General features: G+C 43.9%; 1 protein-coding gene and 1 long non-coding RNA gene across 2 annotated transcripts in view; one reads left to right on the top strand and one right to left on the bottom strand.

Annotated features, from left to right (window-relative positions):
* LOC122550014 overlaps positions 1-4,574 on the top strand; it is a 5,531-nt gene extending 957 nt beyond the window's left edge. Inside the window, exons 2-3 of the long non-coding RNA XR_006311725.1 lie at positions 3,410-3,768; positions 3,925-4,574. This is a non-coding gene — a long non-coding RNA (uncharacterized LOC122550014). The remainder of the gene's footprint in view (positions 1-3,409; positions 3,769-3,924) is intronic.
* The window catches only part of LOC122550319 (zinc transporter ZIP12-like), an 82,379-nt gene extending 66,832 nt beyond the window's left edge, over positions 1-15,547 (bottom strand). Inside the window, exons 1-2 of the mRNA XM_043691043.1 lie at positions 15,449-15,547; positions 9,752-10,076 (exon numbers count right to left, since the gene is read on the bottom strand). Coding sequence (XP_043546978.1) covers positions 9,752-10,063 — 312 coding nt within the window. The 5' untranslated portion in view covers positions 10,064-10,076; positions 15,449-15,547. The remainder of the gene's footprint in view (positions 1-9,751; positions 10,077-15,448) is intronic.
* Between the last annotated feature and the right edge of the window lie 3,958 nt (positions 15,548-19,505).

Below are 19,505 nucleotides of genomic sequence, written 5' to 3'. Positions count from 1 at the left end.
AATCTCCCTATAATCTCTCTATTCACTGTCATTATCACCTCTTTGTTGCTACCTTTGCTTCTGGAGCCAGGACTCACCTTCTCTCAGCTTCGTATAAATACCTATTTCTCCCCTTTTTTTTAGCTTTGACAAAGGGTCAGTTAGACTCGAAATGTCAGCTTTACTGGTGAGCAAGGTTAGATCTCATGGAATACAGGGAGAACTAGCCATTTGGATACAGAACTGGCTCAAAGGAAGAAGACAGAGGGTGGTGGTGGAGGGTTGTTTTTCAGATTGGAGGCCTGTGACCAGTGGAGTGCCACTAGGATTGGTGCTGGGTCCTCTACTTTTTATAATTTATGTAAATGATTTGGATGCGAGCATAAGGGGTACAGTTAGTAAGTTTGCAGATGACACCAAAATTGGAGGTGTAGTGGACAGCGAAGAAGGTTACCTCAGATTACAACAGAGATTCTTGACCAGATGGGCCAATGGGCTGAGAAGTGTCAGATGGAGTTTAATTCAGATAAATGCGAGGTGCTGCATTTTGGGAAAGTAAATCTTAGCAGGACTTATACACTTAATGGTAAGGTCCTAGGGAGTGTTGCTGAACAAAGTGACCTTGGAGTGCAGGGTTCATACCTCCTTGAAAGTGGAGTCGCAGGTACGTAGGATAGTGAAGAAGGTGTTTGGTATGCTTTCCTTTATTGGACAGAGCATTGAATACAGGAGTTGGGAGATCATGTTGCAGTTGTACAGGACATTGGTTAGGCCAATGTTAGAATATTGCATGCATTTCTGGTCTCCTTCCTATTGGAAAGATGTTGTGAAACTTGAAAGAGTTCAGAAAGGATTAACAAGGATGTTGCCAGGGTTGGAGGATTTGATCTATAGGGAGAGGCTGAACAGGCTGGGGCTGTTTTCCTTGGAGCGTCGGAGGCTGAGGGGTGACCTTATAGATGTTTACAAAATTATGAAGGGCATGGATAGGATAAATAGACGAGATTGTATCCCTGGGGTTGGAGAATCCAGAAATAGAGAGCATAGGTTTAAGTGAGAAGGGAAAGCTATAAAAGAGACCTAAGGGGCAACATTTTCATGCAGAGGGTGGTACGTGTATGGAATGAGCTGTCAGAGGAAGTGGTAGAGACTGGTACAATTGCAACATTTTAAAAGCATTTGGATGGGTATATGAATAGGAAGGGTTTGAAATGATATGGGCCGGGTGCTGGTAGGTGGGACTAGATTGGATTGGGATATCTCTCTGCATGGACAGTTGGACCAAAGAGTCTGTTTCCATGCTGTACATCTCTATGACTCTATGATTCTATGCTAGTGCTGGACGTACAAAACAAATTGTGGCCCACTCCTTGCACTGCATTCAGATAGATCCCCTAATCTCCTGACAGTGAATGCACCAACTGAAAAACTCAATTTGGCTAAGCCCCTGTGCTGCGTGCGGACTGTGCTCATGACAGACAGTACCGAGCCCTGGACCTGACAGAGGATCCCCTTCCACCACCGATTGAAATGAGGACTAGACCCCACCATTTTCTGACGTGGCCATTTGATTGCATGAACATGCAGTGAGTGTACTACACAGGCAGCTGGCACATACTGTAGGTTTCCCCCACAGTCCCCACCCTCCCAACCCCTTAATCCACTGTCCCAACCCCTTCAGTCTCAGACAAATCCTATTGATAAACATGACAGGCAGGCGCTAAGAGAGCAAGCAAGAATCCCTGAGGTGTAGCCTGGCCCAATCCATGAGCTGAGTGCCTGTGCTTGCCTGCAAAGTGTCCAAGCAGCAGCCTTTCAATGCCAGTTGCTGGTGCATCCTGCATTGTAAACCTGTGCTTCCTAAGTGGCCTTCAAGTGGAACAGAGAGGTGCCCTGATGTCTGTGAGGCATTGGAAAATGCTGGGTGAAGAGTACTTGTGGCTGGTGCCTATCGTTCAAGCCCTGAGATGTTGTTTGGTGGTGAACAACATGGAGTCTGGTCACAGCCAGTGACAAGCTGAAGTCAGCAGACACTTAGTCTGACCTCCATGTTGAGATCTAAACATAGAATATAAAACAATTCATCATAGGAATAGGGCCTTCAGCCAACCATGATGCATTCTAAACTAAACTCATCTGCCTACACATGTCTCTTCCATACTCCACTAATTGCCTGATAAATCTGCTTCTACCATTCCAAGCACCAACACCCTTTCTTCGCACATCTCCATTAAAAGTTCCCTCTCTCACCTTAAACCTTTGCCCACTAATATTTCACATTTCTACCCTGGGATAAAGACTTCAAGTATGGACCAGCATTTACTGCCCCTCCCCAATTGCCCTTGAGTTTTGAGCTTGTGGAATTTTAACATTTTATCTTGGAAGGTTACATTTGTGAAAACTATTTATTTATGTAACTATTCATTTATCCAATTTCATCTCTGATTGAGTGGAATATATGTACTCGCGATGTGTTACGTGCATCGATGCTACTTGTTGTTAATGACCTTCTTGAGCTGTTACAGCTCTTCATCATCTGAAGTATTTTATTTGCCCTGTTTAGCTGTGACCAAACGCACGAGATTATTGTTAAAAGTATCTTCCAGTTCAGATTTATTAACATTCACTAAAACTATAGTAATGTATACATTCTTAGGATTTGGTGTTTGGCTCAGACCATTAGAAATGGTAATTTGGGAAACTGGCTTGTATTGTACTTTTAAATTGGGGGTTGGTGCTGATAATGAACAGCTTGCCAAATAGATGTACATGAAACTGTTGCGTCATGAAATTTAGAACCAGAATCTCTCTTTGAACATTGAAGTCTTAAGCTTGAGTTGTTGTAAGGATGTTAGAAATAAGCACAAAAGGTCGTTTATCCTTTAGGAGACCTGCTCTCAGGCCTTTCTAGGATGCACAAATTTCATAACATTGAAGTAAACACTTCATGGAAAACAGAGTAGTTTTTAAGAGATTGAAACGCTGGTGATCTTCCTGCCATGTATATTATGTATTTTTAAAGAGAAGGTTTGGAAAAAGAATTGAATGGAGTTGAATGATTTATTGTCACATATATTTTTAAAAATCAGTGAAAAGTGTTAAGTGTCGATACACATCAATATCATTTTGAATGATTGAATATGTTAAAAATATTACTGAAGTAGAGTTTATCTTTCTCTCCCCTTCTTGTTTCTCCTCTGCTTAACATCTGCTAGGATCTGTGTAACAGATCCTGGATGCTGCCTGACCTGCTGCGCTTTTCCAGCAACACATTTCCAGCTCTGATCTCCAGCATCTGCAGACCTCACTTTCTCCTCTGTGTAACAGACTCTGGGTATTGGTTTATAGGCCTCCACTGCTAAAAATATTACTGAAGTAGAGTTTATCTTTCTCTCCCCTTCTTGTTTCTCCTCTGCTTAACATCTGCTAGGATCTGTGTAACAGACTCTGGGTATTGGTTTATAGGCCTCCACTGCTGCCACTACTACAACTGCTGTGTCTGAGCTGGAGCGGTGGGTCAATTCTCATTCATCTGGAGCCCAACCGATGCTCTTCCAGACAATGCCACCACACCTCGATCACAATGGTCCTCTGCCATCCACTCCGCCGAAAGTGCCTCTCTTTCACCATCCGGGCCTAGCTGTGGACCTGGTGCCTTGGCTGAGCCTGTGTGTCTGGGCTGGGGGATCCAGGTTGGGACCTGCTTCACGCTTGCAGGAGACCCCGGACTGTGGTGGAGCTGCATTCAACTCATCCTGGTGTTGCTGTTGCTTGCATCTGCCAACTGAGGTATTTTTGTTCCAAAATTTGAAAGATATAGGGAAAAAATATTAAAGAACCTGAGCTATCTTTGTATGTCATTTTGCTCTTGCAAAGAAATTTGTTTTGGTTCATGTTGATTTGACATTTTTTATTCTTTTGTGCTGGTATCATGCACTGATGCAGGTTCGTATGATGCACATGTTTGCTTCGGAGAGCTCCTGGAACTCCCTTCCTCATGGCACTGTGTGTGCATCTACACCAAATGGTCTGAGCAATTCAATGAAGCAGCTGACTAGCATCTTCTCAAGGGCACGTAGGAATGGGCAATACATTGGAGCACAGCCAGCGATACCCACATTCCATAACTGGAAAACAAAGTTGCGATCTCACTTGTCATACAAAGATAAACTGGTGGATCCTTGGTGATATGATCAATGTGTCATGGGAATGATCTGGCTGACAGATCATCCCAAAAAGGACTTTCCTTGAGGATGGATGAAGCCAAAGTGGCAGGTGATCAATAAAATCCTGTTTTAGGTGCAGCTTTAAAGACATGTAGCTGAACAAATGTTGCAACTTAGGAGATACTGCCAAACTATGTATAACAAAACACTGATTCCAATCACTGGCAGAATCGCAGAGAAGTGCCAATACTCAAGCTCATCTTGGCTTCCTGAGATCTTCTACTTGGTTGGTTCCAACAGTCAAGTAGGGGCAGAACTATCAAGATGCACAGATCTCAGTGGAGTTACAATTCACAAGATTCAACTAATAACCACTGGCAGAGCACATGAGACAATCAAATCAATAAATGATTTCTGTACCCAAATGAATTTGACATGTTTGGAAAATTTAATGCAAGACTAATGCAACTCCGTTTACCAATTGCCAATGAAATCCAATGTAACAACCAGGTGAAGAGTTAAGCAAAACTGAATGAGATGAAGTAAAACAGTATAATTTGGATTGGTGTAGCTCCATCAGAAACTTCTTTAAAGAATGGTTCACCATAAACAGTTGTCCAGATCCGACATCAATCTTTCACTTAACATGTGTCCACTGAAAATACCAATGATTAGATTCCCTACAGTGTGGAAACAGGCCCTTCAGCCCAACAAGTCCACACCAACCCTCAGAAAAGCAACCCATCCAGACTCATTCCCCGACGTTTACCCCTGACTAATGCATCTAACAACATTGGGCAAATTAGCATGGGCAATTCACCTAACCTGCACATCTTTGGACTGTGGGAGGAAACCGGAGAACCCGGAGGAAACCCATGCAGACACGAGGAGAACGAGCAAATTCCACACAGACAGTTGCCTGAGCCGGGAATTGAACCCAGGTCCCTGGTGCTGTGAGGCAACAGTGCTAACCACTGAGCCACCGTGCTGCCCCTATGGGCAATTTAGCAAAGCCAATCCACCTAACCTACTGACCTTTGGGCCATGCAAGGAAACCAGAGCACCTGGAGGAAACCATGTAGACATGGGGAGAATATGCAAACTTCACACAGTTGCCCAAGTGTGGAATTGAACCTGAGTCCCTAGCGCTCTGAGGCAGCAGTGCTAACTAAAGAGCCACCAGATTTGAAACGGTGATGGAAGATGGAAGAATGATGGAAGAATTAAATCCCAAATTTTCCAAAACAAGATTCCTTCCCAATCTCGACATAATATTCTGTCCACTTAGCAAGAGAATCCAAGCACATGTGTAATTTCAGATGCTATTAGGACAGTTCTTTCTTCAACGGTTACCATTTGGGTTATCAATTAGCCTTAGTATATTTTGGCAACAAATAGGTAGGACAATTGGGAATATAGCTGAAAATGTGTTGCTGGAAAAGCGCAGCAGGTCAGGCAGCATCAAAGGAGCAGTAGAATCGACGTTTCGGGCATGAGCCCTTCTTCAGGAATGAGTAAGGTGTGCCAGGCAGGCTAAGATAAAAGTTAGGGAGGAGGGACTTGGGGGAGGGGCGTCAGAAATACGATAGGTGGAAGGAGGTTAAGATGAGGGTGATAGGCCGGAGTGGGGGTGGGAGCGGAGAGGTCAGGAAGAAGATTGCAGGTTAGGAAGGTGGTGCTGAGTTGGAGGGTTGGAACTGAGACAAGGGTGGGGGGAGGGGAAATGAGGAAACTTGGGAAATCTGAGTTCATCCCTCGTGGTTGGAGGGTTCCTGGCGGAAGATGAGGTGCTCTTCTTCCAGACATCGTGTTGCTATGGTCTGGCGATGGAGGAATCCAAGGACCTGCATGTCCTTGGTGGAGTGGGAGGGGGAGTTGAAGTGTTGAGCCACGGGGTGGTTGGGTTGATTGGTCCGGGTGTCCCAGAGGTGTTCTCTGAAACGTTCCGCAAGTAGGCGGCCTGTCCACACACATCATTTACTGCATCCGCTGCACCCGATGTGGCCTCCTCTATATTTCAAATCTTCCATACCTAGCAAAGTCCTGGTACATCTCTTCTGAACCTGCTCCAGCTTAATAATATCCTTCCTATAACTGGGCGACCAGAACTGGACACAGTAATCCCAAAGAGACCTCACCAACGTCCTGTATAATCTCAACACAACATCCCAACTCCTATACTCAAAGGACTGAGCTATGAAGGAAAGCATGCCAAATGTCATTTTTACCACCCTGTCTCTATTTGATGCAAACTTTAAAATCCCTCTGTTCTACAACACTACCCAAGGCCCTACCATTAATTTATAAGACCTACCCTGTGTTTTAACAAAATACATTACCTCTCATTTATCCAGATTGAAATCCACCTGCCATTTTTCAGACCATTGACCCATTTGATCAAGATACCTTTGTAATCTTAGAAAACCTTCTTCACCATCTACTATGTCACCATACAGTCATAGATGTCGTGTCATACATTCCCACAGCATGGAGACAGGCCCTTTGGCCCAACTGGTCCACGCCAACCAAAATGTCCATCCACACTACTGCCATTTCCCTGCACATGGCCCATATCCTTCTAAACCTTTCCTATCCGTGTATATGTCCAAATGTCTTTTAAACTTTGTTAATGTACCTGCCTCAACCAATTCTGTTAGCAGCTCATTCCAAATGCGTACCACCCTCTGTGTAAAAAAATTGCTCCTCAGGTTCCCTTTTATACTTTCCCCTCTAACCTTAAACTGATGCCCTCTCGTCTCCAATTCCCCAACTCTGGGAAAAAGACTGAGTGCATTCACCCTATCCATGCCTCTCATGATCTTATACACGTCTATACAGTTCTCCCTCAGTCTTCGACATTCTAAACAAAAAGCCCCAGCTTGTCCAACTTCTCCCTCTAACTCAGTCCCTTGAGTCCTGGCAACATCCTTGTAAACTTCTTCTGCACTCTTTCCAGTTTAATAACATTCTTCCTATAACAGGGTGACCAAAACTGGACGCAATATTTCAAGCGTGGCCTCACCAACATCTTGTATAACTGCAACATAACTTATTTTGGTGTCTTCTGCAAACTTACTAACCACGCCTTCTGTATTATCATCCAAATCATTTATATAAATAACAACAACAGAGGACCCAGAACTGATCCCTGTGGAACAGTGCTCGTCATATGCCTCCATTCTAAAAAGCAACCCTCCATCATTACTCTGTCTCCTGCCCTTAAGCAATTATATATCCAACTGGCAAGCTTACCCTGACCTAGCTTTCCTAATTAGTTAACCATGTGGAACTTTGTCAAAGGCTTTACTTAAATCAAATCATCAATCTTTTTGTTAACTTCCTCAAAAAACTCAATCAGGTTTGTGAGACATGATTTTCCTTGCACTTCTATCCCAGAATGTTGTGGGAAGTAATGGAGGAAATTATGAGACCCCTTGCAGAAATACTTGCATCATCTATAACCATGGATGAGGTGCCTGATGACTAGGGTGCCTTTGTTTAAGAAAGGTTGGAAGGAGTAGTCAGGGGACTATACACCTGTGAGTCTGACTTTGGTTGTAGGTAAATTGTTGAAGGTTGGAATTTGTTAAAGGATGGAATTTATGGAGGGTGGCAAAAATTTATTCATGACAGACATCGACACATTGGCAAATTATTTTCAAGACTCACAAACTTTGTGCAGAATGACCCTTATCATATCACCACCCAACTATGAAATGGTTCAGCAGGAATTATGGTATGGATCATCTAATCATTGATAATTATCAAGCAACAAAGCAATGTTTTTGCATTGCAGTGCTATATTGTTGTACAACACCAATGGAGAAGGGAGGATCATCCCCTGCACAACTAATGCTCAGAAGACCTTACCCAGCAACCACTTATCTCCCCCTTCTGAGACACATGATATTTATCTTCAAAGACAGAGGGAACGGAAACAGGTACATGATAAGCAAGCAGATAGAAAACTGTCACATTGTGTACTGGGTAGAGTGTAAGTTAGAAATAAAAACATGCCTTTGAAAAAGAATATTGGAGATTCAAACTCTGGAACACTATAAACAATGGAACACCACAGGCACCAAAACATCCCAAACACTGATCGCCACTTTAACCAAAAGATCACCTTACATGGAACCAAAATTTTTGTGTCTGGCATCTCAAGTACAGAGACACTGCTTACACTTGAACACCATGAGTACTGGATGGATGCACACTGGAACATCTGATAGAGAGTAACCCATCTATACTAAAATCTCACCTATTGGACCGCAGTGTACTGAATCTTGTTCTCAAACATTATAAATACTGAGTTCTAATAGTGGCTGAACTCAATAAGGTGCAACACTACAGTCTCACATGCAATGGACATATGTTTGGGAACATAATGTGCTCTCAACGTAATATCCAGTCATTCAGTCAATAAAGTTATGACTGTCATTCTTTATCTGTGCTGAAAAGAAGTTTTGTTTGTTCTAAACTACAGCAAACTGACCTGAGGCAGTTGTAAGGTACATCAAAACAGAAAAGTTAAAAATCACACAACACCAGGTTATAGTCCAACAGGTTTAATTGGAAGCACTAGCTTTCAGAGCGCTGTTCCTTCATCAGGTGGTTGTGGAGGACACATCTCCAAATCAAAACAGGAAAAGCACTGAACAGTTCCATTGCTGTCAATATGTGTGAAAAGCTTTAATTCATTTGAACTCATTTCAGTATCATTAGAGATTTTGTGCAACAAGACCTTCCCACCTCAGTTCACTGGCTGTATTCATTCACGTGCTGGCTACTAGCTACTACTGAACTCATTGCATGTTTGAAATATCTGTAGCAATGTTCTCTCCTGCTGGTTCTGTGGGGAAATACTGACATCTTGTTCTTGCATAACTGATTCACAAGTGTGAATGTGAGAAACTTTGCTTTTAGCCAACACATTTCTGGAATATTCTATGCAATTTGATCAGAGTTGGTTGGAGCATCAGGAAAACAATCTGCTGTTCTTCAAAAGGATACCCTAGGTTCATTAAATCTCTTTTTGATAAAAAAAGGATTTACGGCCCAAGCAATGACAGTCTTCCTCAATATTGTGCTGAAGTGAAAGTTTTGGGTGATATGTGGTTTGCACCCAGGGCAGGAAATGTATGTGTCTTATGTACTAGTGGGAAATTAGGAGCCAGGGGCTGCTCCCCTGTGGATTCATTAGTGTAAATATACACAGCAAAAATTACTGAGTATCTTTTGTTATAAAAGAAGCATTCATGTGGAATGAGGAGCCGAAGCACTCCCAGACTCTACAATATATCAGTGGATAACTCCCTCCCTACCTTTCCCCTTTAACACTTCATGCTCCTACCTTGGAGCAGCAGTCAGCAAGACAACAGATAAAGTTAAAAGAAAGATTTCCTTGTGCATGCATTGCAGGGCTCAGCAACAATCCCAGATTATCTCAATGTGGTCAACAAACACCAGATTGTGAATTTAGCAGGAGAAGGGCTGCCATTCAGCTCAGCTGAGACACCTTTCAGTTGGTTCTGTGAAATCACACAATAATTTGCAGGGGCTAATTCTTCTTGAGAAAGCCATTAAAGCTTAAGATATAAACGTACCTTATCACATTGCTCTTTTGTGCTCGCTATTCTTTCTGAGCACTGGACTCGATCCCATACGGTTTGAATCAGAAAGCTTGTCTGATTATTGGAAAATGTAACTTGATCATTTGGAGACAAATGATGCAGCAATTCACTCAAGTATTCATTCGCATGACCGTCAGTCTGATTGTACTCCTTGGTCTGTCCTGTGATGATGTAAATGCTCACTATACTAGCATAGACCATCCAAACACTGAAAGGTAAATTCCAAAGCAACATATTTTTCCTTTCTTTCTTCTTACTTCTCTTCCTAATTTTCCTTCTCCTCATGCAGTTCTCAAATCTAGAGGAAGAAAAGACTTTCATTTTAAGCCAGTTAAACAAGAGCTGAAATGAAGTGTAATAAGTTTAATGGGCAAACTGCTGCTCACCAATTTGATCCACTGCTGTTTTACACATTCGTATTCCTCAACAGAACATGTTTCACTTGCTCCATACTTTTCAATCTATAAATGTTTTAAGGACGTTTACTCGTTATGCAAGATTTTTAACTGATACAGGAGAAAGGAAAGACTGCAGACGCTGGAGAGTCAGAGTCAAAACGTGTGGCACTGGAAAGCGCAGTAGGTCAGGCAGCATCCGAGGAGCAGGACAGTTGATGTTTTGGGCATAAGGCCTTCATCAGGAATGGTGGGGTTTTGGGGGGGGGGGGTCGCAGCATGGGGGCTGAGAGATAAATAAGTTGGATAGGGATGGGGCTGGGGGAAAGGTAGGTGGGATGGCGATACGTAGATGCAGGTAGGCGGTGATTGCGATAGGTCAATAGACAATAGACAATAGACAATAGGTGCAGGAATAGGCCATTCAGCCCTTCGAGCCTGCACCGCCATTCAATATAATCATGGCTGATTATTCCTAATCAGTATCCTGTTCCTGCCTTATCTTCATAACCCTTGATTCAGTCGCTTCAGTCTTTCAGTGTGAGGTAATCCCGCCATTCCAGGAATTGACCTCGTGAATCTACGCTGCACTCCCTCAATAGCCAGAATGTCTTTCCTCAAATTTGGAGACCAGAACTGCACACAGTACTCCAGGTGTGGTCTCACCAGGGCCCTGTACAGCTGCAGAAGCACCTCTTTGCTTCTATACTCAATTCCTCTTGTTATGAAGGCCAGCATGCTATTAGCCTTCTTCACTACCTGCTGTACCTGCATGTTTGCCTTCATTGACCGGTGTACAAGAACACCCAGATCTCTCTGTACTGCCTCTTTACATAAATTGATTCCATTGAGGTAGTAGTCTGCCTTCCTGTTCTCGCCACCAAAGTGGATAACCATACATTTATCCACATTAAACTGCATCTGCTATGCATCTACCCACTCACCTAACTTGTCCAGGTCACCCTGTAATCTCCTAACATCCTCATCACATCACAGGTTGGTGTGGAGGGTGGAGAGGATAGGTGGGAAGGCAGATGGACAGGTATGACAGTTCAAGAGGGTGGTCCCGATTGGAGGGTTGGATCTGGGGTGAGGTGGGGGAGGGGACACTTGGATACTGGTGAAGTCAATGTTGATGCTGTGTCATTGTAGAGTCCCAAGGTGGATGATGAAGCATCCTTCCTCCAGTTTCTGGGTTAATTTAATTTGGAAGTGGAGGAGGCCCAGGACTTGAACGTCCTTGGTGAGTGAGAGTGGCAGTTGAAGTGGTTGGCCACAAAATGGTGGGATTGGTTCATGCGTGCACACCAGAGATCTTCTTTGAAACACTCCATAATTGGCATCCTGTCTCCCCAATGTAGAGGAGACCACATCGAAAGCAATGGACACAGTTAATGAGGTGGGTGGATGTGCAGGTAAATCTCTGCCAGATGTGAAAAGATCCCTTGGGCCTTGGATGGAGGTGAGGGGGTAGATGTGGGAGCAGGTTTTACCCATTTAATGGCAGGGGAAGGTGAAGGGTGGGTTGGTGGGGGGCATGGAGCTAATAAGAGCATCACAGAGGGAATGGTCTCTGAGGAATGCAGATAGGGATGGTAAGGGAAATATATCCTTGGTGGTGGGTCTGACTTTAGGTAATGGAAATAGCAGTGGATAATGTGCTGGATTTGGTGATTTGATGGCGTGGAATACGAGGACCGGGGGTTCTATCCTTTTAATGGTTGTAGGGGTGGGGTTTGGAAGTAGAGGAGATACGATGGAGGGCATTATTGATCTTGTGGAAGGGAAAATTGCAGTCCTCAAAATAGGAGTGGAATTACTGTTCCTGGGAGCAGATACAGTGAAGGGTATTGGGAGTGAAGGATCTCATTTTTATAGTGGGGGGAAGGTGGGAGGAGGTGTAGTCAAGGTAGCTGTGGGAGTTGGTGGGTTTGAAGTAGATGTCTGTGTTGAGTTGGTTGCCAGAGACAGAGATGGACAGGTCCAGGAAGGGGAGGGAGGTGTCTGAGATGGTCTAGGTGAACATAAGGTCAGGATGGAAGGTGTTGGTGAAGTAGATGAACTGTTCAACCACCTCATGGGAGCACAATGTAGCGGCAATACTGTCATCATTGTAATGGAGGAAAAGATGATGGGGAATGGTGCCAGTGTGACTAAGGAAAAAAAAGATGGACTGTTCCATATTCCCTACAAAGTGACAGGCATAGCTGGGGCCCATGCAGGTGCTCATCGATTGGTGCTTTTGTCTGATGGAAGTGGGAGAATTTGAAGGAGAAATTTTTGAGCATGAGGACCAGTTCCACCAATCGAATGAGAGTGTCATTGGAGGGGCACTTGTTGGGTCAGTGTGAGAGGAAGAAATGGAGGAATTTTAGGCCTTTGTCATGGTGGATGGACATGTACAGGGACTAGACGTGCATGGCGAAGACGAGGAGTTGGAGGCCGGTAAAACGAAAGTCATTGAGGAGGTGGAGGGCATGGGTGGTCTCCTAAATGTATGTGGGGAGCTCCTGGACCAAGAGGGACAGGATAGAGTCGAGATACAGGAGATGAGTTCAGTGGGGCAGGAGCATGTGGAGATAATAGGTTGAACGGAGCAGTCAGGTTTGTGGAATTTGGGTAAGAGCTAGAACCGGGCAGTGTGGGGTTGTGGAACTAAGAGATTGGAGGCTGTAGATGGGATCTTGATTCCATTCTGACAAAAGCCTAAAAACCCTTGATTTCTTCCTGTCCCATCGACCCATCCATTTCCCTTCCACCGACACTCTCATTCGATTGGTGGAACTGATCCTCACCTTCAACAATTTCTCCTTCAAATCCTCCCACTTCCTTTAGACCAAAAGGGAGGTCATGGGCACCCACAAGGCCCCAGCCATGCCTACCAATTCGTCAGGTATATAGTCCATCTTCTGCAGCTACACTGGCACCATCCCCAATCTTTTCATCCACTACATTGATGTCTGTATTGGCACTACCTTGTGCTCCCATGAGGAGGTTGAATAGTTCATCAACTTCACCAACACTGTCCACCCTGACTTTATGTTCACCTGGACCATCACGGACACCTACCTCCCTCCCTTTCCTGGATCTCTCCGGTGACCAACTCAACACAGACATCTCCTTCAAACCCACCAACTCCTACACTACCTTGACTACACCCCCCCCTGTAAAAATATGAACCCTTACTCCCAATTCCTTCGCTCTTCACTGTACCTCATCCAGGAGCATCAAGTCTGCTCCAGGACATCCCAGGTAGCCTGCTACTTTTATGATCGCAATTTTCCCACCCACGTGGTCAACAATATCCTCCAACGTCCCGCACCTTCGCCCTTGAACCCACCCCTCCAACCACAACAAACACAGATCCCCCCCCGTTCTCACTAATCTCCAGATACACCACATTATCCTCTGCCACCTACAATCAGACCCCACCACCAGAAATATATTTCCCTTACCAACCCTTTCTGCTTTCCGCAGAGGCCATTCCCTCTATGACTCCTTTGTTAGATTCCCCACCAACCCACCCTCCACATCCATTACCTTTCCTTGCCATTGCAGGAGTTGTAAAACCTACTCCCACACCTCCCCCACCATCTCTGTCCAAGGCCCTAAAGCATCATTTCAGATCCAGCGGAGATTTTCCTGCACATCCACCCACCTCATTTACTGTGTAAGTTGCTCTCGATGTGGTCTTCTCTACAGCGGGGAGACAGGATGCCAACTCACGGAATGGTTCAGGGAACATCTTTGGCACACATGCAACAAACAACTTCACCGTCCTGTGACCAATCACTTCAACTCCCCCTCCCACTCCCCCATGGTTATGCAAGTCCTGGGCCTCTTCCACTGCCAAATCAAAACCACCCAACAACTGGAGGAAGAATGCCTCATCTTCAGCCTCAGGACCCTCCAACCACATGGCATCAACATTGATTTCACCAGTATCCAAATCTCCTCCCACCTCATCCCAGATCCAGTTCTCTAACTCGGCACCGCCCTCTTGACCTGTCACACCTGTCCATCTTTCTTCCCACCTATCCGCTTCACCCTCCCCTCCGACCTCTCACAATCACCTCCTACCTGCATCCACCGATCACCATCCCACCCAACTTTCCTCCCAGCCCCACCTCCACCCTGCTATTTATCTCTCAACCCCCTTGCTCCTTCACATTTCTGATTGAAGAGCTTATGCCTGAAACATCAACTCTCCTGCTCCTTGGATGCTGCCTGATTTCCTGTGCTTTTCCAGTGCCACGCTTTTTGATTTTAACTGATAACATCTGATATCTCATTCTCCAGTATAAACTTACATTTAGCAAATATTGAAGAAATAGTAGTGATGTTTCATATTCTTAAATTAAATTGGCTTATGTTGAATCATATTATGTAAAGTTATTGATTTAATTTTTGTTTCATTGGCTGGATGAAAACTTTTTCATGTATTTATTAGCACTACATATTAGTAGACATTACAGTCTAAGTATTCAACTTGGAACAAATCAGATTACAATCTCTGTGTGTAACTCAGGTCATATCTGATTGTCAACAAACACTAAATAATACATTTGGAAAGTTTTTTTATTGCTGGTGCATTTACTTTTGTATTGAGGGCAAACTTTCCCAGCAGTTGATAAAATGTTCATATTTATTTCTTGATGTGTGGTACTGCGTGGAACCTTAGGTCAAACTTCTGAGGAGGGACAATGCAAAGGAGTCTTTTTACTCTGCACATTTTTGCTCATTTCCTGGCTCATCTGTCCCCTTTTCTTCTTGCGTTATCTTTTTTGTTCTTTGGCGTTGCAGTTGTGGATGTCTCGGCACAGCCATGCACAATTTGCCGTGAGGGCTGCTCCAAATTTGAAGTCAGGGACCAACTGTCATTTCTCTTAAAGAACAAGCAAGTAGCATTCGCGAGTTTATTGTTGATTTGCATTTACTGTTATTTCATGTAGTGCACTGAATCTAGTCTGAAGAGGGACTGCAAAAGTGCTAGGAAAACAAGCAAGAAGTAGAGAAACTCAATAAACCCAGGTTAGAAAGAGAAAGCATGACTAAATAGGAACAAGTCAAAAAGAAAACAAAACAATGTGAAAGGAATTCAAATGAATACATAGGAAGAAAAATCTGAGGAAACAAAAGGATAGAGACAGAGAAAGATAGACTGCTTTGTGAGGCAATGATCTGGTGCCCCCTGAAGCTTTGACCTAAATACACCACTGTTAACATTGTTAGTAATCCATCAGCCAATTGTTTATACATCGTAAGATCTTTTTACCTTTCAACTGAATGTATAGATTTCTTCTTCCGATCAAAGAGCTTTAATGTCCTCCTTAGCCTTCGTTCTTATTAGTGAGATTTGGATAACAGTTGAGAGATTAGCAGTCACTGCTCAGTGTTCTGGTTGTCATGGAGACACTTGGATTTATTTCTGTATTGAGGTTGAGTACTTCAGTATATGTCTGTGTGGGAGGGGGCAGGGTATGTGTAAGGGAGAAGTGGTTAAAAATGGGGTCCTAATGGATGATTATTTTCTCAACAATATCTTTGCCGATAATTTTGGGAATACTTAACCATCCGTAACTTATGGTGTATGCAGTGCACAAACATACATCTTGATATTTAAATATCAATTATATTCCCTGCCTGTTTCAAATTTCAAATCTCTTCATCTAAATCTAATATTTGTTCTGTGAAAGCAAAACGTTCGGAAAATGTCTAGTGAAGTAAATAAGTGGTGAAGTAAGTAAATAACATCATCAGTAGCTGGAATAGGAATAGGCCATTTGACTCCTTGAGGACAAAGTGAGGACTGCAGATGCTGGAGATCAGAGTTGAAAATGTGTTGCTGGAAAAGCGCAGCAGGTCAGGCAGCATCCAAGGAGCAGGAGAATCGACATTTCGGGCATGAGCCCTTCTTCAGGAAAGAAGGGACCTTCAGGGTCCTGAAGAAGGGCTTATGTCCGAAATGTCGATTCTCCTGCTCCTTGGATGCTGCCTGACCTGCTGCGCTTTTCCAGCAACACATTTTCACATTTGACTCCTTGAGCCTACTTTGCTATTCATGGTCATGTGATGATCACTTTTCTGCCAACCCTGATTATCCTTGATTCCCTTGTCAGTCAAATATCTGTCGACTTTCTTGCCCATGGTCTGAAAGTCTTATTACTTGATTAAGTACAATAAGCAGGATCATGTGATTATGTCATGAGCACTGATAGAAGATGATCTTATGGGAGGTACATCCAGAATCTGTCAATATCCTGAATTACTGTTGACCAGAATGAACTGGGTGAAAGTGAGGACTGCAGGTGCTGAAGATTAGAGTCAAGAGTGTGATGTTGGAAAAGCACAGCAGGTCAGGCAGCATCTGAGGAGCAGGAAAATCGACATTTCAGGCAAAAGCCTTTCATCATGAATGGACTAGCCATACAAATGCAATGGCTACAAGAACAGATGGGTGGCACGGTGGCACAGTGGTTAGCACTGCTGCCTCATTACATTACATTACAGTGTGGAAACAGGCCCTTCGGCCCAACAAGTCCACACCGACCCGCCGAAGTGAAACCCACCCCTACATTTACCCCTTACCTAACACTACGGGCAATTTAGTATGGCCAATTCACCTAACCTGCACATCTTTGGACTGTGGGAGGAAACCGGAGCACCCGGAGGAAACCCACGCAGACACAGGGAGAACGTGCAAACTCCACACAGTCAGTCGCCTGAGGCGGGAATTGAACCCGGGTCTCAGGCGCTGTGAGGCAGCAGTGCTAACCACTGTGCCACCGTGCCGCCCATCTGTTCTTGTAGCCATTGCATTTGTATGGCTAGTCCATTCATGATGAAAGGCTTTTGTAATCTAAAACAGATCAGGCGTATAGGAATTCCATGGTGAGTAACTCACCTCCGCAATCTGTCTACTGTCTAAATGGGCAAGTCAAACATTTCATGGAATACTCTCCATTTGTTTGGAAGAATGTAACTTCAGCAGAATCCAAGACAAAGCAGTGTTGCTTGATCAGCACCCCATTCACTCCTTTAAACATTCACTCTCTTTGCCAGAAATGCTCGGTGGCAGCAGTGTGCACCACCCACAAGATGCCATGCAGAAATTCACCAAGGCTTCAACGACAGTAACCTCCAAACTCACATCCATCTAGAAGAACAAAGACAACAAATACATGGGAACACCTCCACCTGTAAGTTCCCCTCCAAACCACTTGCCATCCTGACTTAGAAATATATTGCTGTTCCTTCAGTGTCATTGGGCCAAAATCCTGAAACTCTTGCTCAATCTGCCCTATGGCAGTAACCACAACAAAAGGACGACAGTGTTTCAAGACGTTATCTCACTACCACCTTCTTGAGGGCAAGTCAAGATGAGCAATAAGTGCTAGTCATGTCTGACAAATCAACACTTCTAAGCTACACGCAGTTGTTTAATTGTCCATGACCATTCACAGCTAACAGAAAAAGAGGTACCTCAAATATCCCTAACCTCAATGACGAGAGAGCCAACATATCGGTGCAAAAGCCAAGGCTGAAGTATATGCATCCATTTTTGGGCAGAAGCATCAAGTGGAACTTCCCCTCCAAGTCACACACCATTCTGATTTGGAAATTTAACTGTCATTAAGGCAAAATCCTTAAACTTCCTTCCTAACAGACTCTGGGTATCTCACATTCCCAGATCTGCAGCGATTTAAGATGGCAGTTCACCACCTTCCCCGGGGAATTAGTATTAATAAGAAATGCCAATTAGCTATTAACACCCGCAGTGCATGAACAAATAATAAAATCATACTGGTAACCCAGAAAACTTCAAGGAAAAGCAATACAGCTGATTTTAGAAGACAGGGAACCTCAAAAATCCTTATGGCAACGTATTTCATTTTTATCTTTCAACATTGAAGAATCCTTCAAAAGACAGAAAGCATTTCAGGCTGAGTAAGAGATGCTCCAGAACAAAAAACAAATGTAACTCCCAGCTGAGGTACAGACTGAATAATGAATAGGTGGTCTGTGGGAATAGTTCCGAGTCAGAGTTCGGCTGCTGAGTAAACAGAGAGTTAAAATTAAAAGTGTCTGGTACAAAGGGAAAACTTTATATGGTACAGTTATGCAGACTCACAGACAAGCAATCCTGTTAGTCTTAGTTAGTGCTGTGGAGCTAATAAAATCAAATGCTTTTATTGAAAAAAAGTGGTCACTTTCACAAAATATACAGCAGCAACACATAGCCATAGAGAAGCAAAAGACCAAAGAACCACCCACACAAAGAGAGCAATTGGATAGAAATGTCTCCAGACAAACTGAGATTAATGTCAATGGGCAATCACAGTTTTCAAGTCAGACATGGGAGCAAGTGTCACAGTGACCCAGATCTTCTGCTTATTCTGCTCAGGGTCAGTAGTCCTATTGCAGACCGTGGTCAGAGAGAAAATGTGTACTTACCTCATGCAGCAAACTCCCTGCAAAAGTCCAGGACTGGTATCTTCCCTGTTGAAGCTGTGTAACCCAGAAAAGGAATCTGTACAATCAGCAGGGGATTAAATCAGTGTTGAAAACATACCCCTTTATCTTGATTCTAGTTACTGCATTTCACAGGTTAATGGACTGAAAAGCACTTTGACAGGGACTGAGAGCAATTAAGTCTGTTTGATAAGAAGGAGAGAGATAATAGTGCCAGGTGGGTTGGGGGGCAGGGTGCCAGGCGGATAACTGGATGGAATGCCAGGTGGATGGGTGAGATAGGGTGCCAGGTGGGTCAGTGAGGTAGAATGCCAGGTAAGTCAGGGATAGAGTGCCTGGTGGATAAGTGGGTAGGATAGAAGATGGATATTTAACCCCCTTCAGTTTTTGAATGAGATTGAGGTCCATACATGCCTTTTTACTCATGTGTGACACACCAGATCATTTGTGAGGAGAGGAATGGCAAGTAAATAGGGTAATTAAGTAGAATGGTTAGTCTGGTCATGGGTGCAGACATGGGATTTTGATGGGGGGGTTGGGGGGGAAATTGAATGAGATCCTGAGTGGAGGAACAGTTGTCAGGTCTGGGTCTGGGTAAAGTTCAGACTGGTGGGCATTGTTCAAGATTGGCTTTGGATTGGAGGAGTTAGGCTACTGGGTCTGGTTTGGGGAGTATCTGTAGCTAGCGGGTCAGTAAATGCTGGGTCAGTTATATAATCAGGCAGGGGTTACAGTAAGTTTCAATTCCTCTAACCTTTCCTCGCTAATTATTCAGGTAAGGACAACAGAAACTGCCAAAGACTCTGGGTCTAAATCAGAGTTGTGGACTTTATCAGAGGGCTCCAAATACTCAGTAATTG

Source organism: Chiloscyllium plagiosum, chromosome 5, assembly GCF_004010195.1.
Source record: "Chiloscyllium plagiosum isolate BGI_BamShark_2017 chromosome 5, ASM401019v2, whole genome shotgun sequence".
In the NCBI taxonomy this organism is placed as follows: domain Eukaryota; kingdom Metazoa; phylum Chordata; class Chondrichthyes; order Orectolobiformes; family Hemiscylliidae; genus Chiloscyllium; species Chiloscyllium plagiosum.
Note: the sequence above shows the minus strand (reverse complement) of the source record. Positions and strands in the feature narration are given on the sequence as shown.